This window comes from Taudactylus pleione, unplaced genomic scaffold (assembly GCF_031769625.1).
Source record: "Taudactylus pleione unplaced genomic scaffold, aTauple2 ptg000676l, whole genome shotgun sequence".
In the NCBI taxonomy this organism is placed as follows: Eukaryota; Metazoa; Chordata; class Amphibia; order Anura; family Myobatrachidae; genus Taudactylus; species Taudactylus pleione.
This window is the reverse complement of record NW_028285078.1, coordinates 115,271-140,781: the sequence shown is the minus strand read 5'-3', so window position 1 is coordinate 140,781 and position 25,511 is coordinate 115,271. Positions and strand designations below refer to the sequence as shown.

At 44.3% G+C, this 25,511-nt stretch overlaps 1 protein-coding gene across 10 annotated transcripts in view; it reads left to right on the top strand.

The window, feature by feature from the left end:
• The window catches only part of ANK1 (ankyrin 1), a 350,835-nt gene that overhangs the window by 282,147 nt on the left and 43,177 nt on the right, over window positions 1–25,511 (top strand). For 8 of the 10 annotated variants that reach the window (XR_015872444.1, XM_088455871.1, XM_088455873.1 and 5 more), the window contains 3 exons: window positions 5,493–5,612; window positions 9,292–9,385; window positions 15,099–15,173. Coding sequence is in view for 9 of the 10 variants with exons in the window: in XM_088455871.1 (XP_088311997.1) it covers window positions 5,493–5,612; window positions 9,292–9,385; window positions 15,099–15,173 (289 nt within the window). In the remaining variant the exon portion in view is untranslated. The remainder of the gene's footprint in view (window positions 1–5,492; window positions 5,613–9,291; window positions 9,386–15,098; window positions 15,174–25,511) is intronic. The other 2 variants (XM_088455874.1, XM_088455872.1) reach the window with 1 other exon arrangement.

Below are 25,511 nucleotides of genomic sequence, written 5' to 3'. Positions count from 1 at the left end.
GACACAGAGCAGTGTGACTAGATCGGTACTGCTCTACAGATGGGTCCTCATACATCTAGCCTCCTTGCGCGTTAAACAGCCATTCTAGTTGCGCCATGCCGTGGCATGACTGGGTAGCGCATCGCGTCTTTTGTGTAACTTTTTTACCTTCAAATATGTCTTATTCGCAAAGTGAAACGAATAGGTAGCACAAGCAGCTTCTGCTGATTAACATGATATGCAGCATGCCTATGTTCTGTGTGCGACTGCGGGTGTATCTGCATGCGTAATGCTACGTTACAGTGTCAGCGGACGTGACACTGTAATGTAATGATGTAATGTAGCGTATCACATGCAGATACACACGCAGTCGCACACAGAACATAGGCATGCTGCATATCATTTTAATCAGCAGAAGCTGCTTGTGCTACATCGCTGTGTGAATAAGACGCATTTGAAGGTAAAGGGTCGCATGAAAAGACGCTCTGCGCTACCGAGTCACACAGAGTTCCCGCGTTGTGTGGCGCGACTTGTAGCGTATGGAGGATGTATGTTGACATCTGTATAAATGTTCAGAAATACACTATTTTTGCATGCACTTTCCTCTGGAGCAATTTATGCAAATGTCCAAATCTGCCGGCTCCTCAAATGTTTCTTTTAATGTTCCTGTCATCTCCTTCCTTCCTTTTTCTCTTCTGTGCCCTCACCCTGGATAACATTAGAAAATAAATAGACAATTACAATATAAATAATTTAAGCTTTCACAAGCTGTTTTTTAGAAGGAAATTTAGCTCATTGATTGCAGGCAGGATTTTAAAGTGACATTTCTACGTTTGGTGACTCCCAGTCCTATGACGGATCACAGACAGTCTGCTCATGGGGCACTGCAAAATGCGAAATGGGAGTGAGCACCTTGGTTTGCATGCAGTGGCCAAATCATATTTGCCTACCCTCCCAATTTGTCCGGGAGCCTCCCGAAAATCGGGTGCTGCTCCCGGCCCCCCGGAAAGGCAGGCAAGTCTCCCGGCCCTTGGTTGTAAGTATAATCCCCGGCATTGATGAACGCGTTTCGCGCTTGGTTGTAAGTATAATCCCCGGCATCGATGGACGCAATTCGCACTGAATCGCGTCATCGTGGCTCTGCCCCCGGCTGCACAATGCCATTAATCACGGCATTGTGAAGAGGGGGCGGAGCCACAATGATGCGGTCATGCCCCATGCTCCGCCCCCAATGACCGGCCGGGCTCCGCTCCCTTTCACAACGTCACACCCCCAGCAGTGTAAGCCCGACAGCTCCCTCCCGGAAGTAGGGAGCTAAATGTCGGCAAGCCTGGGCCAAATAGGTGCTAGCAGTCTAGGCTTGGGGGTATAATTTACTAAAGATCGATTTTTATGTCGATTTTAATCTACTCAACATTGACTGTATACATCACTGGCCAAATCTCATTTACTATCATTCGATTTCAAAATCGAATGAAATGTGGGAGGAGTGTTTAGCAGGAGAGTGGTGATTTCATATAGGTGCTTAAAAAGTGCTTTATGAGTTTTGTCCTGTCAATTTCTGTATTGTTATTTTGAAGTTTGTCTTATTTTTTTGCTTGTCTAATTTTTTCATTTAGTCTTTGTCAGTATTTCTGTGTGTGTGTGTGTGTGTCTGGGGAGTGTGTGTTTGTTTAAGTTTTGTGTTAGTTTTTAAGTGTAGTTTGTGTATTTATTTTTCTATTTGTTTTGGAGGATGCCAGGAGTAGGGCAAGAGAGGATAGGGAGGTGGAGGAGAGGGACCCAGGTGGTGAGGATAATGTGATGGAGGAGGCAGAGGGCCAGGACTATGAATCAGGGGGAGGAGCCTCAACCTGGCAACACTAAATCTGGCCGCAATGTCAGGTTTAACTGTGAGGAGACTTGTGCATTGGTAATCTCCTTGTTGTCTAACTTTGAGGAGATATTTGGTCATCGGGCCCAACATACATCTGCAAGAAGAAAGCGGCCATGTGGCAGGCAGCAGTTGATGCAGTAAATTCTATCGGGCATTTAAAATGCGACAAGCGCCAATGTGTGAAGCGTTTTTCAGACATCCAATGCCATGTCAAATCCAATATGGTCCTGGAAAGGCGCTCTACACACAGCACTGGAGGAGGGCCATCTGTGGATATGAATTATAATGAGTATGAGGAATGGGTCAAGGGAATTAAGCTGCAGGAACTGGTGTCAGGAGTTAATGTGCATTCCACAGTGCACCACATGCTGGTGTCTCCTTTTATAGGCATCATAATTAAGTTCATACCAATAGAATAGAGTTTAGAAGCTAAAATCACCTGTTTTATAATAGTCTATTTATTTGTGGATTTTTCTGTCGATTTTGTAGTCGATTTTAAATCTGACTGTGAGTAAATGAGGGAATCTGTAGTGGTCTATATGAAAGTATTGATGTTTTGTTGATGGTCGATTTTGGTTGGATTCGGTTTTATAGTCAATTTTGCTTTTAGTAAATCCCCGATTTGCAAATTGAACAGAAAATAACCTATAAGTATACAAAAAAAAGGCAAAATCAACCTTTAGTAAATATATCCTTTTACTGTATGTCAGCATTTTTGGCAGATTGTCAATGTCCATTGGTGTCCGGAGGTTCTACTGTTTGCCACCTGATAGTCGTCCTTCAGTTTACTGTTAACCAGAATGAGAGAAAAAGGTTTTAATTACTTTTTTACATATTTTCTAAATAATATGCTGGATTCCAAAGTGCTCATCAGATTCCTGGATCAGTGCTCCACCATTACAGTAATGTTATTAGCCTTTTTATATTGTCTACTGAACCTTTTGCTGCAGGGGCATTCCACAGCTTTACTACTTTTACAAGAACCCTCTATTGTTCATAAGGTGAAAGTATTTTTTATTTTAGTTTTGATGGATCTCTATACATATAGCATAATAGAATAATCACATAGATGCATTCTAACTGGGTAAAGCAAACCATAACTTGGGCATTAAAGGTAATTTCCAAACCGTAAAACTCACAGGGACCCAGTGCAAATGTGCCTAAGGAGCACGGCCACTATCAGGGTTTCGAAAATCCACATTGTGGAGAAAGTAAAAAATGGAACTTCTAACATAATATGACTGTATGACCTCGCCCATCATTTTATTGCACTTTTTCCCTAAAATACCTCTTGCTTCTCATGTGGAGACTTAAATTAATCATGAGACTGAGGGGTCATAATTAAAATATAAAACTTGTGCTTCACAGTCTGTTACACTGGCCAAAATACAGCTAGAAAAGCACTTTGCTGTATAAATTGTGCCTTAAAGGTGCAAAGGGCATCACATTATAGGGTGAGGCCTGGTTACCACCACCAAGAAGGCATAGCGGAAAAAAAGCTATTCCTCTTAAATCACACTGAAATAATCACGTCACACGAACTGAAATGTTATTGTTATTAGATGTAAAAGCCACTATTTTCCATTGAGTATTTCACACAAAATAGGTAAAAAATAGCTTTTGTGCTGCAGGAATCTCTCTTTTGACATTCATACAGTAAATGACACATAATGAGCCCTCAAAACTACACTTAGGAGTATATTTACTAAAGATGCAGATTTTTAGAAGTGGAGATGTTGCCCGTAGCAACCAATCAGATTCTACTTAACATTTATCTAGCACCTTTTAGAAGATAATAGCTAGAATCTGATTGGTTGCTATGGGCAACATCTCCACTTCTAAAAACCCTCACTTTAGTAAATATACCCCTTAGAGTCTGTTTCTAATCAGCAGTCAGCAGTGTCTATTGGCTGTCACCCATATGCGAGTTTATGCAGATGCCCTACATATTCCTTCCCTTGTGTACATCCGTGCGGCCAATTGTGCAAGGACTGAGGTGCCCATGCACTTTGTGGAACCCGGCTGGCCAGAGCAGCCAGCAGCAGCCCCCCTCAGCTAAGAGGGCAGGAGCCACTGCTGTGTCTGACCATGACCACCTATGCTTGCAGCTGTGCATCTGGGAACGTAGCCACTTGCGCTTACACGCCCATGAAACTCCCATAACAGGCCCACAGAACTGACCATTTCTGTGTGCATTACTGGCCACCTCCCAGTCACTGCCCATCACTTGTCCACAACATATCTGATATCCTCTGACCTGATCACAACAGCACCTCTGTGCATGTACGCTGTGTAACGCATGCGTCGTAGGGGTTTTCAGAAATGTTCGTGCCTGTACAGTTTCAAATAATCGCTCAACTACGTAAACATCGACATTGCGTGCAAATCAGGCCCTTAATTGTTAAAATGTATTAGTAAATCAATTTTATTAATAAAGACTTAAAAATGAATCAATGATGTATACATTTCTAACTAGAATACTGCTAGTGTCAGATTATTAAACTGATTCATAAAAATAAACTGAAAATCTAACTAACACCAGCTGCTGCTTGAGAGACAGGTATGCTACTGTATGTCCTATAATGAAAATGTCATTGTAAATTATAAATTAATACTTTTTGTTATTTTACTTCATAATAGTTCTACTTTAAGAATTATTTTAATTAGTATTCATTTGTTTGCTCCACATACTGTTTCCAATTATCAGTTGGTGACCAGACTCACGGGGGCTTATCCAATTGCAGGCAAAATTTTTAAAACCCTGTGCGCTGGATATTTTCCACAGCCATGAAGTTTTTCCTATTCAATTGCCAGATAGAAAATCAGTTGCGGTAATTTTCTATTGGAATTACCACGGCTATTTTCTCGCAGCCCCGGAATATTAAAAAAAAATCCCTATTTTAAACTAAAAACATCTGAAACCCCTTCAGAAACACTTGGTCATCCCCTATTGATTAATTAGGCAATTGGAGGTTTTCAATTAGCCTAATTGGTCCTATAAGTACATGTCATTTATTGGTTGTTAAAATCAATAATAGCCTGAAATTACCCTAAATTAAAAATTTTTGTTAATATTTGCAACCCAAATGTAATTAAAGCATTTATTTAACTGAAAATGTTTTTTTTTTATTGGCCCAAAATTACCCCAAAATTATTATTTTTAATTACAATTTTTTTTTTTTTCACTTTATTTATTTGTAACAAAATGAAAAAAGTTTGCTTGTTATAATTTTTTTACTGAAAATTTTTTTTTACAAAACAGCCATTTAAGAATCAATATTGCTGTTACCCAGTTATTTCTTTTTTTACTTTTTAAGGGTTCAGACCATTTTCTTTTTTAAGTTTTCCTGCTAGGTTTTGTCCGAAAAAAAAATCACAGACGATTTTTTTTCTATTGGATACCACAAGTATCCGGAGCGTGCATACCCGCGGTAATTAGAAATTGTTCATGATGCCCGCGTAGATTTTTACAGGGAAAACCTTGCAGCCAATTGGATATGCCCACACTGTATATTGCAGTTGTGGTCTCACTTGCATTGTGACACAAGCTTCATTTCGTATAATATACAGTAACATGTAATGTTGACACTGTCTATAGCCTGCGTCAATAAAATGTAATATGTGTGTGTTTTCTTAGGTGAGGGACAGCAGCCGGGAACCATGTGGGTCTATGTCCTTCCTTCGCAAATCTATGAAATATGAGCCATCTCAGCAAGTGCTTTGCCATTTGAATGTGACAATGCCGCAATACACACAGGTGAGACAGCAACACAGAAGGATCCTGCATGTCGCAGCCAGAGCTGGTGTAATTGTTATACTTGTTGTGTGTGCAGAATTAATGACATTCCACAATTTAGAGACTCCTTTTATGTAATTCAGTTGTAAATAGCAATAGGAACTAGACACATTGACCGCTGTCCCACCCACTAGTAGGTGACCAAATGTGTAAGGACCTGGGACTGGGTGTGAGTGCGGTGCAGGACATGTCTGCCCATTTACCTTTCCTTATAGCTTATGCTCTGTTGCTTATCTGGGTGTTATGGTCGCTAATGTAGCGTTATATATTATCCATGTCCTGGTCCTGTAGTGTATTGTTCTGTAAGTCGCTTCTCTACAACTTGTTTATGTACTTTGTAAGGCGCTGTGGAACATTTGTGGCGCCATATAAATAAGTGATAATAATAATAATAGCAAAACATTTGCCATGTTGGCAGACCATGTCACTTGTTTTCTGAGCTTTGTACTGCAGATTCTGATTCACTGACTTCATTTAATCCTCAGCACTGACAGTAGTAGTTAGTTCTGCAAGGTGTAATAAATTGTCATAGGATGGAGAAGCATTTTGACACACAGTGGAAGCAGCCAGTTAATGGGATGACCATATATTTCTGAAAGTGCAGCTACTCAGTTCACTAGACATCAGTCTGGCAGGAGAATGTATCATGTCCATAGCAGGTGACATTTCTGAGGCACAAAGTCAGCCAACGTAATTTTGATAGGTTGCATTCCCGTGACACAGAGGTTCTTCCATAGTGTTAAGGCAACATTTTAACAATGTAAACAATATAATACAATTGCATTATTGTGAAATGAAAATGACATAACAAATTTATACTTTAAACAACCTGAGAGCATATGTATAACTCTTACAAGTGTAAATGTTTCCCCCATGAAGAAGTCTCCCTCCTGTTAGGGATCCTGTGGGGATCTCTGCACTACAACCTTTCAATCATTGTGTGAGTGGCAGCAGTAGCCGCTGACTAGTGAGCCCTACAGCTGGCAACAGAAGGAGCAGCCAAGTCTACTGGCGGCTTTAGGGCTTGAATCAGAGATGTACGCTATAGCAATCACAGCTGCGATTTCACAGGGTTTGCAGCTGCAAGAATATGCTAATATTTCCAAAGCTTACCTAAGTATAGGGACGCCCACTGCTGCCTTCTCAGATCCGTCCGTCATCGTGGACCAGCGTAAACATTGGTAACATCGACACAGATCAGGTAAGTCTGACCTGTCTCAAACACAGTATCTCTCCTAACACGCAGAGCGCGCTCATGCTCTGAAGGAGATTGCAACGGCTAATTTACAGAGCCGGATTTAGACCTCATGGGGCCCTAGGCAAAATACCAGTTTGGGGCCCCCTCCCTCAAACAATCTATAGCACTTTATTTGTGTCCTGATTCATGCAAAGCATCCCTACCCTAATCCTGACCCTAACTCAACCCTAAGCTCAAACCTGACCCTAACTATAACCTCTAACCCTAATACCCTAACCACTAAACCCTACACCATCCCTAATACTCCAACTCAAACACCTAACCTGACCCTAATACTCTAACCCAAACTGATACACCAACCCTAATACCTTATCCCTAATGCCATAACCCAAACTAAACCTAATACCCTAACCACTAAACCCTACACCATCCCTAATACTCCAACTCAAACACCTAACCTGACCCTAATACTCTAACCCAAACTGATACACCAACCCTAATACCTTATCCCTAATGCTATAACCCAAACTAAACCTAATACCCTAACCACTAAACCCTACACCATCCCTAATACTCCAACTCAAACACCTAACCTGACCCTAATACTCTAACCCAAACTGATACACCAACCCTAATACCTTATCCCTAATGCCATAACCCAAACTAAACCTAATACCCTAAGGTTTTACTCCTCATTATCCATTAAATACATCACATAAGCCTGAGGGGTGCTAAGAATTAGAAGGTGGCTGCGAGGTGGCATCTGCAGTGGGGGCTGTGGTGTGGCCATGCCCAGTATTGTGTGTGACTGTGCTCAGCTGAGTACAATGATGGGGATAAGTCATCCCCATTACACCCCCCCCCCTCTTTTTTTACGGTACACTATAGGATTTATTTTTATAATGGTAGGTGGGGAGAGGAAAGGACTGCATTATAGTATAGTATATTACAAGTACCTAACATGAAAATACCATCATCCTGGATTGATGTACTAATAATACTAATAATATCATGATCATCATAATGTATATTACTATATGCTTGTAATATAAGGCAGTCCTGTCCACTTCCCAGACCCCATCTACCATAAAAAATAAATCCTACATAATTCAATCTATATTACAGTAGTTGAGAATAGCACAGTACTTGACCCTACCTGCCTGGCTGCTGTGATTCCCTGAGATCTGGATCCTCGGTCACTGTCTCACTCAGCCAGACTCTGCCTTGGACTGTCCCTCTGCTCCTCGCTGGGTGCCACCGATGCGTGCTACTGGTGGCAAGCTGCAAGCCTGGCGGTCAGTAGCAGAGGCTGCTGTGCTGGGGGTGGGCTGGAGCTGGTCGGAGAACCCAGTGACCCTCCTCCTCCCTCTTATGCACAGTCACTCTGTGACAATGCAGACAGCGGCACTGCAGCGGAATTCTATAAGCGGGTCCTCGTGACATCATGATGTCACTCGGTACTCATACAGTGCTCCTCTGGGAGCATTTTGACCAGCCAGATTTCTTGGGGAAAAGGGGCCCATCTAGGGCCCTGCGAGTCAAAAGGGACCCATCCACGGGCCCCCTCAGGACTCGCGGGGCCCTAGGCGATTGCCTAGGTTGCCTTGTGGGAAATCCGGGCTTGCTAATTTATGCACACCCATGAAAGCTGTCTAAACGGTCAGACACATCTGCGTTTTCCAAACCCCCCCGTTACCTCCCCCAAACACTACCTGTCACTCACTTTGCGAGTGAATCCTCTGCGAGCGTAATCACAAAGCAATTGCATGCGTAGTGCGGCTTTCGCACATGCGCATTAGATGAAATTCGCTCATACTGTGTATATATATCGGTATTGCACAAATCTCTGAATCATGCCCTTTGTGTGTTACCTGGTAATTAATCCTCACTGGGGTGGTACTTATTCTTTAGTCTGTAAAGTTACATATGAGAATACTTTACCAGATATATATGTAGATGTACTGCTTGTGCCATATGTTGTTGTATAATCTTATGGGATAACACCATCACATAATGTTGTGTTAAACTGTTTTGTGTAAATAGAAGAATTGTATTACTATTTGTGGCTATATAAATATATATGGTTGTTCAGTACTTATTCATTGTCTATTTGTCTTTGTGTTGCGTCATAGTGTTTTTACCTTGCCTTGTCGTGTTTGTGTACATTATTTTATTATACTGCAATTTGCAGCTATTGCTATGTAAGCATATTGTTTTACTGTTTATTTGCCGCATTCTGTGTTGTTATTGTGTACTTGTCATATGTTGTCTTATTTATTGTCTATTTATTTTGTTTTTGTGTGTTGTCTGTTTATGTTATTTTACACTTGTGTCATGTTGTGATTGTGTTTATGTCCTTTTCTGCTTGTTGTGGTTGTTACACTATGTGTCGCCATTTTGTATAATTGTGCAGTTGTGTAAAACTGAGTTGTGTTATCACAGGGCCCAGGCAGCTTGGACAGGAGGAGGACGCTGACCCCACTAGCTCTAAGAGAGCGGTACAGCCTTCTGAATGACAGCACAAGGGGTGAGACAGGTGGGAGAGTAGATGGTGCTCATGGGGGTAGAGCATGCGATAAGGAGGAGAGACGTGAGATGTCGGGGCAGTGGTAAATGGGGGAATGGGTAGACTGAACGTATTATTAATGTATATTATAGAATACATGAGGGGAAACTTGGGGACTTTGGGGTGGGTAAAGGGGCATGTTTTGGAAAGGAACACACAAAAAATAAATGTGCTTTAACATACTATACTCTTTAACTATGGTCAATTAGAAATACCATATACCAACCACTAAGAACCACTTAGAATAGAATAGACTTGGGGATCATCCACATGGCAGTTTTCTCTTTCCAAAATGACAAAACCCAGAGATCCTGGGAGATGTGAGCCCATGCAGCATATTGGGGTGTAACAGGGGGCCCCCAGTTTTTGCGTTAGGAATGAGTTGGGTACAGCATGTTTCATGTCTGATCATACCTCACCCTTTTCTCCTCGCGCCTCTATGCTCTTTTAATAAATGTCTTAGTTTTTCTTTGTCCCAGTTTTTATGTCCCTTTTACCTGCAAAACCATCTAAATTTCCACAATCCCTCCAGTCTTCACTTGTAACACATTCTTCTTCCATGCTTGTCATAATTTCCCACCCCATTCCCTTATCCCTAATCTCTACTGCCCTGATCTGCATTCTTCTCACACACACTTTTACTGTTTTCTTCCAATCCTATTTCACTCTTTTTACACTACTTTATCAGTTTCTCCCTTCCATCTTACACACCTCTTCATATAGACCTACATTCCCGCTACAACTCACTCCTCTTCTTCTCGTCTCACATTCTTTGCTCCCAATCCCATTTTACACTTTCGTCAAATTTGTCTTTGTTTCTTCTATCTTGCTCTCTTCTCACACTCCTATCTTTCTCTTTACTGTATATTCCTCTTTTGCTATTTTCTTCCATCTCCTCATCTCACACCTCCTGACCCCCCTATCTCCTCTAGCTCTCTGTTTACTCTTTTCTTCTGCCAGGCTTTACTTTGTTTACACTATTTCCCTCTTACTTTTTTCTCAAAACTTCCCTCTCACGCCCCATTACTCTCCTCTTCTCACATTCTCAATTAAGTTCTTATTCTGTTTTTACCACTCCACTAATTTTTTTTTCACACTCTTCTTATACTCACTTGCTCACACTCACCATATGGCTGCTTCTCAAACTCCCCTCTTACTCTCTTCTTCTCATCTCACACTCCACTCTTTTTTGCCTACTCTTCTTCCTTCTTACTCTCTTGTCATCTTACACTCTCTACTTACTGTCTTCTTTTCTTACACCCCCTTCTGTCTTCTTTTCTCACACTCCTTTTTTTTAAGTCACTCTCCACTCATACTCTTTTCATCTCACACTCCCTTCTATTGCCTTCAATTCTCAACTCCCTTCTTACTGTCTTGTCATCTCGCACTCCCTTCTTAATCTTTCCTCTTCTCTCACTCTTGTCATCTCACTACTCTCCTGTTATCTCACACTTCCCCCTTACTCTCCTGTTATCTCACACTTCCTCATTACTCTCCTTTTGTCTCACACTTCCCCCTTACTCTCCTGTTATCTCACACTTCCTCCTTACTCTCCTGTTATCTCACTCTTCCTCCTTACTCTCCTGTTATCTCACTCTTCTTCCTTACTCTCCTATTATCTCACAATTTCTCCTTATTCTCCTGTCATCTCTTACTTCCTCCTTACTCTCCTGTTATCTCACTCTTCCTCCTTACTCTCCTGTTATCTCACACTTCTTTGTTACTCTCCTGTTATCTCACACTTCCTCCTTACTCTCCTGTTATCTCACTCTTCCTCCTTACTCTCCTGTTATCTCACAATTCCTCCTTATTCTCCTATCATCTCTTACTTCCTCCTTACTCTCCTGTTATCTCACTCTTCCTCCTTACTCTCCTGTTATCTCACTCTTCCTCCTTACTCTCCTGTTATCTCACACTTCTTTGTTACTCTCCTGTTATCTCACACTTCCTCCTTACTCTCCTGTTATCTCACTCTTCCTCCTTACTCTCCTGTTATCTCACAATTCCTCCTTATTCTCCTATCATCTCTTACTTCCTCCTTACTCTCCTGTAATCTCACACTTCCTCCTTACTCTCCTGTTATCTCAGTCTTCCTCCTTACTCTCCTGTTATCTCACAATTCCTCCTTATTCTCCTGTCATCTCTTACTTCCTCCTTACTCTCCTGTTATCTCACACTTCTTTGTTATTCTCCTGTTATCTCACACTTCCTCCTTACTCTCCTGTTATCTCACGCTTCCTCCTTACTATCCTGTTATCTCACACTTCCTCCTTGCTATCCTGTTATCTCACAATCCCTTCTTAACTGTCTTCACTTCTCACATTCTTCTTACACTCTCACACTCCCTTCTTACTCTCCTGTTATCTCACACTTCCTCCTTATTCTCCCGTCTTCTCACACTTCCTCCTTACTCTCCTGTTATTTCACACTTCCTCCTTATTTTCCTGTCATCTCACACTTTCTCCTTACTCTTCTGTTATGTCACAATCCTTTCTTACTCTCTTGTTATCTCTCACTTCTTTGTTACTCTCCTGTTATCTCACACTTCCTCCTTACTCTCCTGTTATCTCACACTTCCTCCTTACTCTCGTGTTATCTCACACTTCCTCCTTGCTATCCTGTTATCTCACAATCCCTTCTTACTGTCTTCTTTTCTCACACTCCCTTCTTACTTTTATGTCACACTCCACTCATACTCTTTTCATCTCACACTCCATTCTATTACCCTCACTTCTCAATTCCCTTCTTACTCTCTTGTCATCTCACACTCCCTTCTTACTCTCTTGTCATCTCACACTCCCTTCTTACTCTCTTGTCATCTCACACTCCCTTCTTACTCTCTTGTCATCTCACACTCCCTTCTTACTCTCTTGTCATCTCATACTCCCTTCTTACTGTCTTTTCATCTCACACTCCCTTCTTACTCTCTTGTCATCTCACACTCCCTTCTTACTGTCTTGTTACACTCCACTTGTCCTCTTTTCATCTCACACTCCTTTCTAATGCCTTCTCTTCTCAACTCCCTTCTTACTGTCTTGTCATCTCACACTCCGGTCTTACTCTCTTCTCATATCACACTCCCCACTTATCCCCTCTTACTCTCTTTTTATCGTCTCACACTCCCCTCTTAGTATTTTGTTGTCATCTCACACTCTGCTCTTACTTTCTTCTTGTCATCTTCATCTCATCTCACACTCCCCCTTAGTATAATCTTCTCTTCTCACACACCCCTCTTATACCCCTTCCACATTGCTATCTCGGGTCGCACCCAGGATTTTGTACATGTGTCCATTAGAGGTGAGACCCCTTTAAGACTGGTGGCCCGACCCGGCTAATTGTCAGGTTGACGATGTCACCACCAATAATATGAGATCATCTCCAAGTGCCGGCTCTTCCTATGTTAAGAATGGGACCCGGGTTGCATCGACCCGAGTTACCTGTTCACACTGCATCGCCAGCCAGGTTGAACCCATGTTCAACCCTGCTCGCTACCTGGGTTGAAATTCCAGGTCGCTTGACCTGGCTTATTTCAACCTAGCTCTTTCACACTGCACAATAACTCGGTTGCTGCACGTTCATGTGAAATAACCTTGGTTATTGCTGCCAGTGTGAAAGGGGTATTAGACTTTTCTCACAATCTGCTCTTTTTTTCTCTTCTCACATTTCCCATCTCACACTTTCCCTTTACACTCCCTTTAATCATTATCACACTCCCTTGTAACTCTCTTTTTCCCTTTATACTCCCCTTTCAGTCTCTTGTCCCATCCTCTCACATCTCATATTATTTTACTCTCACTCCCCTTTTTACTTTTTATACTTCCATACTAGTCTCAGCTCACACTTCCCTCTTATTCTCATATCATAGTCCTCTTACTCTCTTCTTGCATGCCCTTTTTACCCTATTCTCAAACTCACCTCTTGCTCTCTTCTCACATGCCCCTCTTACTCTCTTCTTACACTCCGATTTTACTCTCTTCTCACACTCCCCTCTTACTCTCTTCTCACATTCTCATACTCCCCTCTTACGCTCTCCTCCCACTCCCCTCTTGCTCTCTTCTCACATTCTCACACTCCCCTCTTACTCTCTTCTCACACTCCCCTCTTGCTCTCTTCTTACACTCCCCTCTTGCTCTCTTCTCACACTCCCCTCTTGCTCTCTTCTCACACTCCCATCTTGCTCTCTCCTCACACTCACCTCTTGCTCTCTTCTCACACTCACCTCTTGCTCTCTCCTCACACTCACCTCTTGCTCTCTTCTCACACTCACCTCTTGCTCGCTCCTCACACTCACCTCTTGCTCTCTCCTCACACTCACCTCTTGCTCTCTTCTCACACTCACCTCTTGCTCTCTTCTCACACTCACCTCTTGCTCTCTTCTCACATTCCCATCTTGCTCTCTTCTCACGCTCCCATCTTGCTCTCTTCTCACATTCCCCTCTTGCTCTCTTCTCACGCTCCCCTCTTGCTCTCTTCTCACACTCCCCTCTTGCTCTCTACTGACATTCCCCTCTTGCGCTCTACTGACATTCCCCTCTTGCTCTCTTCTCACACTCCCCTCTTACTCTCTACTCACACTCCCATCTGACTCTGTTCTAACACTCCTTCTTTTCATACTCTTACTCTCTTCTCTTTCATTCTCTTACTCACTCCCCTTTTACTCTCTCCTCACTGTAAACAGCATGGCATCTCTAGCATGGCATCTCTAGCATGGCATCTCTAGCTACATCCTCAGATCTTTCTGCATGTACAAAAGATCTGAGGATGCGACGGACAACTTGCGGGATCGCGCGTCTGAATCGTGCGTACACACTGGACGATATAAACGCTTTTTTGTTCCAATGCATAGTAATCGGCCAAATCTCTCAAGATATCATCTAGTGTGTAAGGGACTTTACTCTCTTCTCGCATTCCTCTCATACTCTCTCCTCACTCCCCTTTTGTTCGCTCTCAAACCTTTTTTGCACACTAGCCTCTTACTCTCTTGTCACCCTGCCCTATTACGCTCCATCAATTAATATTTAATCTCTCATTCTACTCCTCTACCACTTTCTTCACTCAATTAGATTTTTTTAATCTCTTTGCACTCCGCTTTAAGGGCCTGATTCAGAGCCGCTCACTAGATACGATCGCTCGCACGATGTGTATGCAAATTACGTAGGCAGAGCGATCACATAGTGTATGCAGACACCCACCAACCTGTTATAAGATGCCCACTTGTGCATGCCATGTCCAGGAAGTGTATGCAACCATCAGTACATCGGATGCTATCGCAGCGCTTGAGGATGACCAAACCCTGCCGCAAGCACTTCAGTGTAAAAACAAGCCAGGTGACGTGTACTATGATGCTGTCTTTTAATTATGCACATCTCTAAAACGCCGTTGAGATGCTCAGGCACGCCTGCATTTGCACCTCCACTCCCCCCTTTTTAATGGCCAGCCCCTGTTACCACCTACAAATGGCTTCCCCTGTCACTCACTCCGCTGGGCTGCCTATGCGTAGCGAGCGAGTGCATTGTGAACTTTCGCTAAGGTATGCGCATGCACACAATGCATACACACTGCATACCATCGGCAGCAGCGATAGTAGGCATCTTAGCGAGCGGCTCTCAATGAGCTCCTAAGTATTCTCTTTTGCTTTTTCTTTACTTTTCCAATGTCACCTCCATGTTCCCTGTCTCCCCAGGCTCTCTCAGTGGCACAGAACGTATTGAAATGAAGATGGCTGTAATATCAGAGCACCTGGGTCTGAGCTGGGCTGGTGAGCTTACATACCAACACATACAGATATACCCTTCACAAAAACTATACATAACGTGGTAATACTGTATATATCATTCTGATTTGCTACAGCTGTAGACAATCAAGTAATTAAATATAATGATGCAGTGCCATTTTAGTGGAGCAGTCATTACAAGTGTATGTATACATTACATATTATAATGTCCCATTATTTAGACTTATGCAAGAAGGATCAGCTTACTGATAAAAATGTACTTTCAACATTCAAGAGCTATTGGTAGAATGTAACCAGTGTATTCATTTGTTTATAGGTGCAGCAACTATTATTAGGAATATTACCTCTGTAGACTTCAGCCACAGGGCCCCACCTCTATAGTGTGTGTGACGGTACGGTAGTTTAGTAGTATAATGGGAAATAAGCCACCAGTGGAGCTACAGATGTGTCCTCCTGCACCTTTTGGAGAATCTCATGCTGCATATTTTGTCTTCAACTTTGCTACTTTCTCCTTCATTGTGCTACTTTTCCCTCAATTCTGCGTCTTAAGGTGCATACACACGGGAGGATTCGCTCCATGAACGAAATTGTCCCGTGTGTCCCCGGCAGGGGTGTGCTCAGTGTCGTTAATGACACTGAGCAGAAACACTGAACGAAATCAAGAACGATTTCCTTCAGTGCCGGCCACCCTCCCTCATCCCCGAACATGTTCAACCTGACATTATCATCAGGTTGGACGGGAGGTTCGGGCGATTAACAATAACTTCCAACCTCAAGCGGGAGCGCGCAATGGTAGTTATCGTTCAGCGTTTTGGGGCAAAAACTGATCGATTTTTTTGGCCGACTGAACGATAATGATATCGTTATCGCTCAATCGTCAAAAAAAATCACTGCGTGTGTACGCACCTTTAGTTCTCTTTTTGCATACTAGATACTTTGGATTAGTGTTTTGGCGCAGGTAAGTAGTAAGTCCATGGTGTGCTAAACAGAGCAATTTGGCGCAATTTGAGGGTAGGTGTACGTGGACACATCTTTATAAGCCCCAGAATACCCTGTACATTAAAGCATGTCTGCATTTTTTAGGCATTAAATCACAAAAAAAAAAAACCACTGTTGGATGTAGACATTGATGATATCTCTGACCATTACAAATATGTTACCTCTGCAAGAATTCAAATCCGATGATAACATTTTCTAAAACACATATATATATTGTGCAAATAGCTTAACTGGAACTTCGTAACCCGATAACCATTCTGTATGAAATAGCAGCTCTTACACTTATGCAATCAATGCTTTTTGTCTCCTGTATGAGACATTTTCCAAGATCATATTAACAGAAATTAGCAGGACCAGCGGGTCCTGCTAATTTAGTAACATGATTGCCAAATGATTAGTTACAGAATGATGTTCTGTAACTAAAAGCAACCAAGCAGATATCAGCATTTAGCTGTTTAGCGCAGAGGTTCTCAAACGCCGTCATTACAGTCCAGGTTTTAAGGATATCCATGCTTGAGCACAGGTGACTTAATTAGCACCTCAGTCAATTTGATTTAACGATCTGGGCTCAAGCATGGATATCCTTAAAACCAGGACTGTAATGACCTTTGGTCTTGTGCACAGGTTCTCAAACTGAGTCCTCAGGACCCCAAACAGTGCATGTTTTCCAGGTCTCCTCACAGAATCACAAGTGAAATAATAAACTCCACCTATGGAACCTTTAACATATGTAGTGAGTAATGAATACACCTGTGCACCTTCTGGGTTGACCTGGAAAACATGAACTGTGTAGGAACCTGAGGACCAAGTTTGAGAACTGCTGGTCTAATGTAATCAGACAAATTAAACCTAATACCTGATTAGCAGCTATGGATTATAGCAACTATTCACTCTGCTGTAAGTGCACAAATTATAGTGTTAAAAAGCGAATTTCTGCAGATTGGTTGCAGCACTTTGTGTGAGAAGGGGGGAGAAATTATTGTGTCTAGTACTGAACAATTCAGTCCCCTCCTTCCCTGTCAGTACATTTAAAACTTTTGTCTTAAACAATTCCCACCTATAAAAATTAAGCAAGCCAAAGGTCCACCTTCTCTTAAATGTAAGTAAATATAAAATGGAATCGGTTTGTAATACCGACAGACGGGATACAGGTGGTCAGAATCCTGACGCCTGGATCCAGACAGGGTTAACATACAGACACTTAGGTTAACATACAGACACTTGGTGGTCGGTATGCTAATTCTCCCCCTCTCCCTACCCTAACCCTCTCTCTTAGGTGCCTGAACCTAACCTCCCCCCCTAGTGCCTAAACCTAACCTCCCCCTCCTTGCACCCTAAACCTAACCCTCTTGCCTGTGTGCCTAACCCTCCCCCCAGGGCCTAACCCTCCCCCCCACCCTGCTACTTACCTTTGTCATCCCGGCGGTCGGAATGCCTGAGCCAGGATTCTAACCAGTGTCTGTATTCTGGCACCGGTAAGGTAAGCGTCGGCACCCAGACTGCAGGGATGTCGAACGCATACCATTTCAAATGTATACTAATATCATTCACAAGATCATATTGAATTGCCGAATGGATGAAGGTGTTATGTTATGTTTAGAAGTAACTGAGATATTTAGAGTTAAAGATAAATGATTAGCCTTAAACTGACTTTAGAATTGGATAAAGCACTGTTATCCACAAAATATATCAGTAAATAGACAACTAATATTTATATCTTTCACTAGCTTATAAGAATGAAGATAATAAAAATAAACCCAGGCAGCAGCTGTGCTAATGCCCCATCGCCAAAGGATTCCTGCAATTGCAGCGTAGTAACAACCAGAGATATCACAAGTCATTAGGTATGAAATAGGTGGGATTATTGTTAGAAAAACGTGTAGTTACAGTGAATTCAGGGCCTGATTCAGAGCCGGACGCTATTTGCGAACGGTCGTTCAGAAAAAGGGGCCGGATATTTAAATAGAGCGCTCGCTCTTTGCGGTCTGTTGACGCCTCTATGTCTGAACGAGCGAACGAAACATGTGCTCGCTATTTTGTAAAAAACGCCCCCTGGCCGCTCGCATCCTACGTCCTCTCCGCTATTAGATTAATCGAGTACATCGAAAGGCGTCTGAACTGCTCGCAGTGCTTGTGGTTGGATTTTCGTACAGCAATCATGCGAGCAGTTCAGGCTAAGAAACAACCAAGTGACGTGGTCGATGACGCTGCTTTGTTAATTATGCACACCCTTAAAACGCCCGTTTTGACCTTTTGGCACGCCTGCGTTCGGATCTCCACTCCCCGTTTTCAAGCACCTTCCCCTGTTACCACCCACAAACGCCTCATTCTGTCACTCAAATTATCAGGCATTCGCTATTTTGCGAGCACATGAATTTCGACCGCACTTGACTGGTTCGCGCATGCGTATTACGAGCCGTACGCATACGCAGTTGAGTGAACATCGCTCGCAGCGAACGAGCGGCCACTTACGAGCGGCTCTGAATCAGGCCCTCAGTACGGATCGCAACTGCGATTGCAATAGCGATTACGCACGCAGTCTGATTGCGATGATATGCTAATCCACTGCGATCACTATGCCATCGCAGCACAACATAAGGACGCCCACCTTACCTTACGCACATCCGTAATACCAAGCAAGATTACGGAACCATCAGTAACATCGAGTATCATCGCAGCCTCACTCACACTTGCACAAGGTCTGACCTTACTCAGGAATTGCTAACCTCATTGCACGCAGTGAGTACACAAGCTGCGTATGCCATCGCAGTTCCTAATGTATGCACGCCCCTGCAACGGCATTCAACTGCACTGGCACGCCTTGGTTTTGTCGACCACCCCCAAACGGTACTTCCTGTCAATCACTCTGAGATGGATCTGCGTAGTCACTGCGATCGCAGTCCCAATCGTAGTGGATGGTTCGCACACACACACTGCAATGCATGCACAGAACGCAACAATCGGCCGATTGCGTGCATAATCGCAGTTGCGATCCTTGCTGAATCAGGTCTTTGGAGTGGCGGAATTACATGGACAATTTTAGGATAAGGCTTGTAGTGTGCCTATTTTGGACAGGGTGTTGTGTGTAGTATGGACAGGTTTATTTGCCAATTTTCCGACAGGGTGCTGTTTCTAGCTTACTTGGAGTAGTGTGTTTAGTGTGGATAGGGTGGTTTGTCTAGCACTACCAAGATTGTGTGTCTAGCATGACAAGGTTGTGTCTAATATATATAGTGGACATGGTGTTATGTTGAAGAGGAGGTGTGTCTAGCATGGATGGTGTAAAGTATTTAGGGTCTCATTCAGACCCAGTTGCAAGCGCCGATGCGCTCGCAACCGGGTCGATGGTCCCCACAGAGCATGCGCACGACGGAGCCAGCTTCATCGTACGCATGCGCGAGACCCGGCTAGCGACGGGCGCTCCGTCGCTAGGGGACTCGTAGCAGACGGGACGAGCTGTCGATGTTGATTGACAGCTCGCCCCGTTTGCTGGACGGGCCGGGGGTGTGCCCGGCCAAACAGAGGCGTTCCAGTCGGAACGCTTGCCGTTTGGGGGCGGCCCCACTGACATCATTGATGATGTCAGTGGGGAACTTCCTGCTCAAACAGAGCAGGAAGTTCCCTGGGGTTTACGAGTGCCCAGACCCAACCTTAGGGTCTGGTCGTAAGCCCCGATGGTCGCGATGGTGATGACCATCACCCTGATCGCAAGCTAAGCTGTGAGTGGTAACCCACAGCTTAGCTTGCGACCTGGAGGCAGCACTTCAAAACAAGAAGTGCACACCCTCAATCAGAGTGAGCGATCTCTTCTTGCGATCAACTCTGAATGAGGGCCTTAGTGTGGACGGGGTGATGTGTCTAGCATGGATGGTGTAAAGTATTTAGTGTGGATGGGGTGGTGTGGCTAGTATGGATGGTATAAAGTAATATAGGACCTGATTCAGAGGCGCTCGCTGTTTGCGAGCGCTCGCTCTGAATCAGGGTGTTATTGGGGGAGGGGGGTTTCCGGCCTCCAGGCCGCTCGCACAGCTGTGGGCGACCACCCACAGCTTGTGCGAGCGGCCTGGCAATGGTCGCGATTATCGCGACCATCAGGCTAGTGGCGAGACCCTGCGGTAGGGTCTCGGCTCCCGCAAGCCTGAGTGGACTTCCTGCTCTAATAGAGCAGGAAGTCCACTACTGACATTACGAGTGATGTCAGTAGGGCGCCCACAAACGGCAGGCGTTCCTAAGGGAATGCCTGCGTTTGTGCAGCCACCCCCCCCTCCTGCCTACAAAATGGGGCGAGCTGTCAATCAACATCGACAGCCACCCCGTCTTGTAGTGAGCCCCGGAGCGATGGAGCTGCCGACGCTAGCTGGGGCTCACGCATGCCGAAGGCAGCGCATGCGCAGTGGGGGAACATCGACCCACTTGCGAGTGCTGTGCGCTTGCAAGTGGGTCTGAATCAGGCCCTTAGTGTGGATGGGGTGGTGTGTCTAGTATGGATGGTATAAAGTATCTAGTGTGGATGGGGTGGTGTGTCTAGCATGGATGGTGTCAAGTATCTAGTGTGGATGGGGTGGTGTGTCTAGTATGGATGGTGTTAAGTATCTAGTGTGGATGGGGTGGTATGTCTAGTAGTATGGATGGTATAAAGTATCTAGGGTGGATGAGGTGATATGTCTATTATGGATGGTATAAAGTATCTAGTGTGGATGGGGTGGTGTGTCTAGCATGGATGGTATAAAGTATCTAGTGTGGATGGGGTGGTGTGTCTAGTATGGATGGTGTTAAGTATCTAGTGTGGATGGGGTGGTATGTCTAGTAGTATGGATGGTATAAAGTATCTAGTGTGGATGAGGTGGTATGTCTAGTATGGATGGTATAAAGTATCTAGTGTGGATGGGGTGGTGTGTCTAGCATGGATGGTATAAAGTATCTAGTGTGGATGGGGTGGTGTGTCTAGTATGGATGGTGTTAAGTATCTAGTGTGGATGGGGTGGTATGTCTAGTAGTATGGATGGTATAAAGTATCTAGTGTGGATGAGGTGGTATGTCTAGTATGGATGATATAAAGTATCTAGTGTGGATGGGGTGGTATGTCTAGCATGGATGGTATAAAGTATTTAGCGTGGATGGGGTGGTGTGTCTAGCTTGGATGGTGTGTCTAGCTTGGATGGTGTCAAGTATCTAGTTTGGATGGGGTGGTGTGTCTAGTATGGATGGTGTTAAGTATCTAGTGTGGATGGGGTGGTGTGTCTAGTATGGATGGTGTTAAGTATCTAGTGTGGATGGGGTGGTGTGTGTAGCATGGATGGTATAAAGTATCTAGTGTGGATAGGGTGGTGTGTCTAGTAGTATGGATGGTATAAAGTATCTAGTGTGGATGGGGTGGTATGTCTAGCATGGATGGTATAAAGTATTTAGCGTGGATGGGGTGGTGTGTCTAGCTTGGATGGTGTCAAGTATCTAGTTTGGATGGGGTGGTGTGTCTAGTATGGATGGTGTTAAGTATCTAGTGTGGATGGGGTGGTGTGTCTAGCATGGATGGTGTCAAGTATCTAGTGTGGATGGGGTGGTGTGTCTAGTATGGATGGTGTTAAGTATCTAGTGTGGATGGGGTGGTGTGTGTAGCATGGATGGTATAAAGTATCTAGTGTGGATGGGGTGGTGTGTCTAGTAGTATGGATGGTATAAAGTATCTAGTGTGGATGGGGTGGTGTGTCTAGCATGGATGGTATAAAGTATCTAGTGTGGATGGGGTGGTGTGTCTAGTATGGATGGTGTTAAGTATCTAGTGTGGATGGGGTGGTGTGTCTAGTAGTATGGATGGTATAAAGTATCTAGTGTGGATGGGGTGGTGTGTGTAGTATGGATGGTATAAAGTATCTAGTGTGGATGGGGTGGTGTGTCTAGTAGTATGGATGGTATAAAGTATTTAGTGTGACTGGGGTGGTGTATGTAGTATGGATGGTGACTGTCAAGTATCTACTGTGGGTTAGGTGGTGTGTCTAGCAGGATGGTATAAAGTAGTGTGGACGGGGTGGTGTGTCTAGTAGTATGGATGGTATAAAGTATTTAGTGTGGATGGGGTGGTGTCTCTAGCATGGATGGTATAAAGTATTTAGTGTGGATGCGGTGGTGTGTCTAGCATGGATGGTATAAAGTATTTAGTGTAGATGGAGTGGTGTGTGTAGTATGGATGGTATAAAGTATTTAGTGTGGATGAGGTGGTGTGTGTAGCATGGATGGTATAAAGTACTTAGTGTGGATGGGGTGGTGTGTGTAGTATGGATGGTATAAAGTATTTAGTGTGGATGGGATGGTGTGTGTAGTATGGATGGTATAAAGTATTTAGGGGGTCATTCAGACCCGGTCGTTAGCGCCGATGCGCTCGGACCGGGTCGATGGCCCCCCACAGAGCATGCGCACGACGGCGCCGTCGTGCGCATGCGTGAGACCCCCTACGACCGACAGCGCCGGTCGTAGCGGGTCTCGTTCCAAAGGGGGCGAGCTGTCGATGTTGATTGACAGCTCGCCCCGTTTGGAAGGCGGGCCGGGGGGGTGGCAGCCCAAACGGAGGAACATGGGAACGCCTGCCGTTCGGGGGAGGCCCCACTGACATCTCTAGTGATGTCAGTGGAGAGCTTCCGGCTCTGACAGAGCCAGAAGCTCTCCGGGGCTTACGACAAGTGAGACCCTACCCTAGGGTCTCGTCGTAAGCCCCGATGATCGCGATGGTCTCTGACCATCGCGACCATCACCGGAGCGGTCGTTAGAGCTGTGGGTGTTAACCCACAGCATAACGACCGCAACAGAGGCGGACGGTCAGGGTGCAAGCGGCCGCCCAGTTTCTGAGCGACCGCTTGCATCCTCCGACCGCCTCTGAATGAGGCCCTTAGTGTGGATGGGGTGGTGTGTGTGGTATGGATGGTATAAAGTATTTTGTGTGGATGGGGTGGTGTGTCTAGTATGGATGGTATAAAGTATTTAGTGTGGATGTGGTGGTGTGTCTAGCATGGATGGTATAAAGTATTTAGTGTGGATGGGGTGGTGTGTCTAGTAGTATGGATGGTATAAAGTATTTAGTGTGGATGGGGTGGTGTGTCTAGCATGGTTGGTATAAAGTATTTAATGTGGATGGGGTGGTGTGTGTAGTATGGATGGTATAAAGTATTTAGTGTGGATGGAGTGGTGTGTCTAGCATGGATGGTATAAAGTATTTAGTGTGGATTTGGTGGTGTGTCTAGTAGTATGGATGGTATAAAGTATTTAGTGTGGATGGGGTGGTGTGTTTAGCATGGATGGTATAAAGTATTTAGTGTGGATGGGGTGGTGTGTCTAGTATGGATGGTATAAAGTATTTAGTGTGGATGGGGTGGTGTGTGTAGTATGGATGGTATAAAGTATTTAGTGTGGATGGGGTGGTGTGTGTAGTATGGATGGTATAAAGTATTTAGTGTGGATGGGGTGGTGTGTGTAGTATGGATGGTATAAAGTATTTAGTGTGGATGGGGTGGTGTGTCTAGTATGGATGGTATAAAGTATTTAGGCCCTGATTCAGACCCACTCGCGAGCGGCTGTCCGCTCGCAAGTGGGTCGATGGTCTGCACTGCGCATGCGCACGATGGAGGGAGCTCCGTCGTGCGCGAGACGCGACGAGCGAAGGAACTCAACCGCAGGCTACTGCTCGCAGTGGCGATGGTCGTGATGGTCAAGACCATCGCGACCATCATCCTGCACGCTCGTATATGCTGTGGGTGGTGACCCACAGCTATACGAGCGTCCAGGAGGACGCTCCATATTTATGGAGGTGGGCCCTGATTCCATTCATTTAGTGTGGATGGGGTGGTGAGTGTAGCATGGATGAATAAAATAGTTTAAACACTCACAAATGCACATGCTTCTGGCTAGACGTACTCCCAGTGGGCCTTATTCTGAGCTGGACGCAGAGTCGATCCCGCACACAATTGGATGATGTTTTAAGTCGCACATGCGTCCCAGTCACACAGCGCATGAGTCCAGATGGTTAGTGCTCAGAGACACAGAACAGATTTGGGTGTCTGTCTGGGGAATCTAGTGGGCGTTCCTGGAAGGTAATATAGGGGTGTGGCTAAGCAGATGTGGGCGTGTCACTGTAAGCAGCTGTGTACACAAGACGGAGGTCAGACAGAGAAACTGCACCTGTCATAGGGCTGGTGCAAGTTTGGATGGTGCACCGATGATGCACTTAAAGATACATAGAGACAGAATTGAAAGATGCTGCAAGCGGGTGTCCCAGTATAATGAAAATCGTCCACGGCACTACCATAAGATGTAGCCGCAACCATGTCTGACTCAGAAGCAGCCCCTATATATCCTAACCATACTGCTATGACCATGCTAGATACACTGCCCGTGATCATCCTTGTGCATGGAGGCTGTGAGTCCTGTCCTGTTCTTGCTGCCTCGCTGTTACATTGCGCTGATTTTGTCAGATAGATTTGCTGAATCCATATGGGTTTCCTTGCTTTATGTTACATTTCCTATTTGATGATAAGTTGCATAGACATCATCTTCATTAGGTGCCTATGAAGGCTGCAAACTTACTATTTGTTGTAAACAGTTATTTGTCCTGTAGCTGTAAGATCTAAGATGAATCCTGTATATTTTGAGGTTGTTTTGAAGACATTATCTGATTGTATAGTATGTGACAAGAAATTCTGATATCTCTCTATATAGGCAACTATTGGTTCTCATGCTGTTGTGGAACTACTAGCCCCAGGTTGTCTGCTAGGACTTGTAGTTCGGCAATAGCAGAGAGCTACGTCTGTGATTGGGTTTTGTGTAGGGAAATATAGGTAGATCCCACACGACAGCTTGTTTGCAATCCATGGCTGTTGTCTTTAGCAAACCACAAGGTAGCCATATTGTATGCTGAAATGTTCATGAGAATGCTGGCTGTCGGTGCCATAGGGACAGCTGACACCACCGGGGCCTTTCATAAATCAGGCACGACTCCTAAGCAATTGATGGGCTGCTTTCTCTTCAGCCACAAAATAGCTGTCTTCACTGTAGACAATATTTTTTAAAGCTTCCTGCTGAAACTGTTTATTGAGATTATCTAGGCAGCCTTGGATAATTACCATTGATTAAAGATTGTCACAACATTTTTCTGCACATTAATTGCAAGGTGGCAGACTTTAGAGTAAAATCATAACAAAATAAGTTCTGCCCAACCCTGATTGATCCATACAGAAACGCCTGCTTTTAGGCAAAACTCCACCTCTATTGAGGTCCACAAATTGGTACTGCCTGCGAAAATGGCGACATATGCGAGGTATGACATGCAATTGCTGAATTTATTCCACAATCCAGCCCTAGTCATAACACTGTGACTGT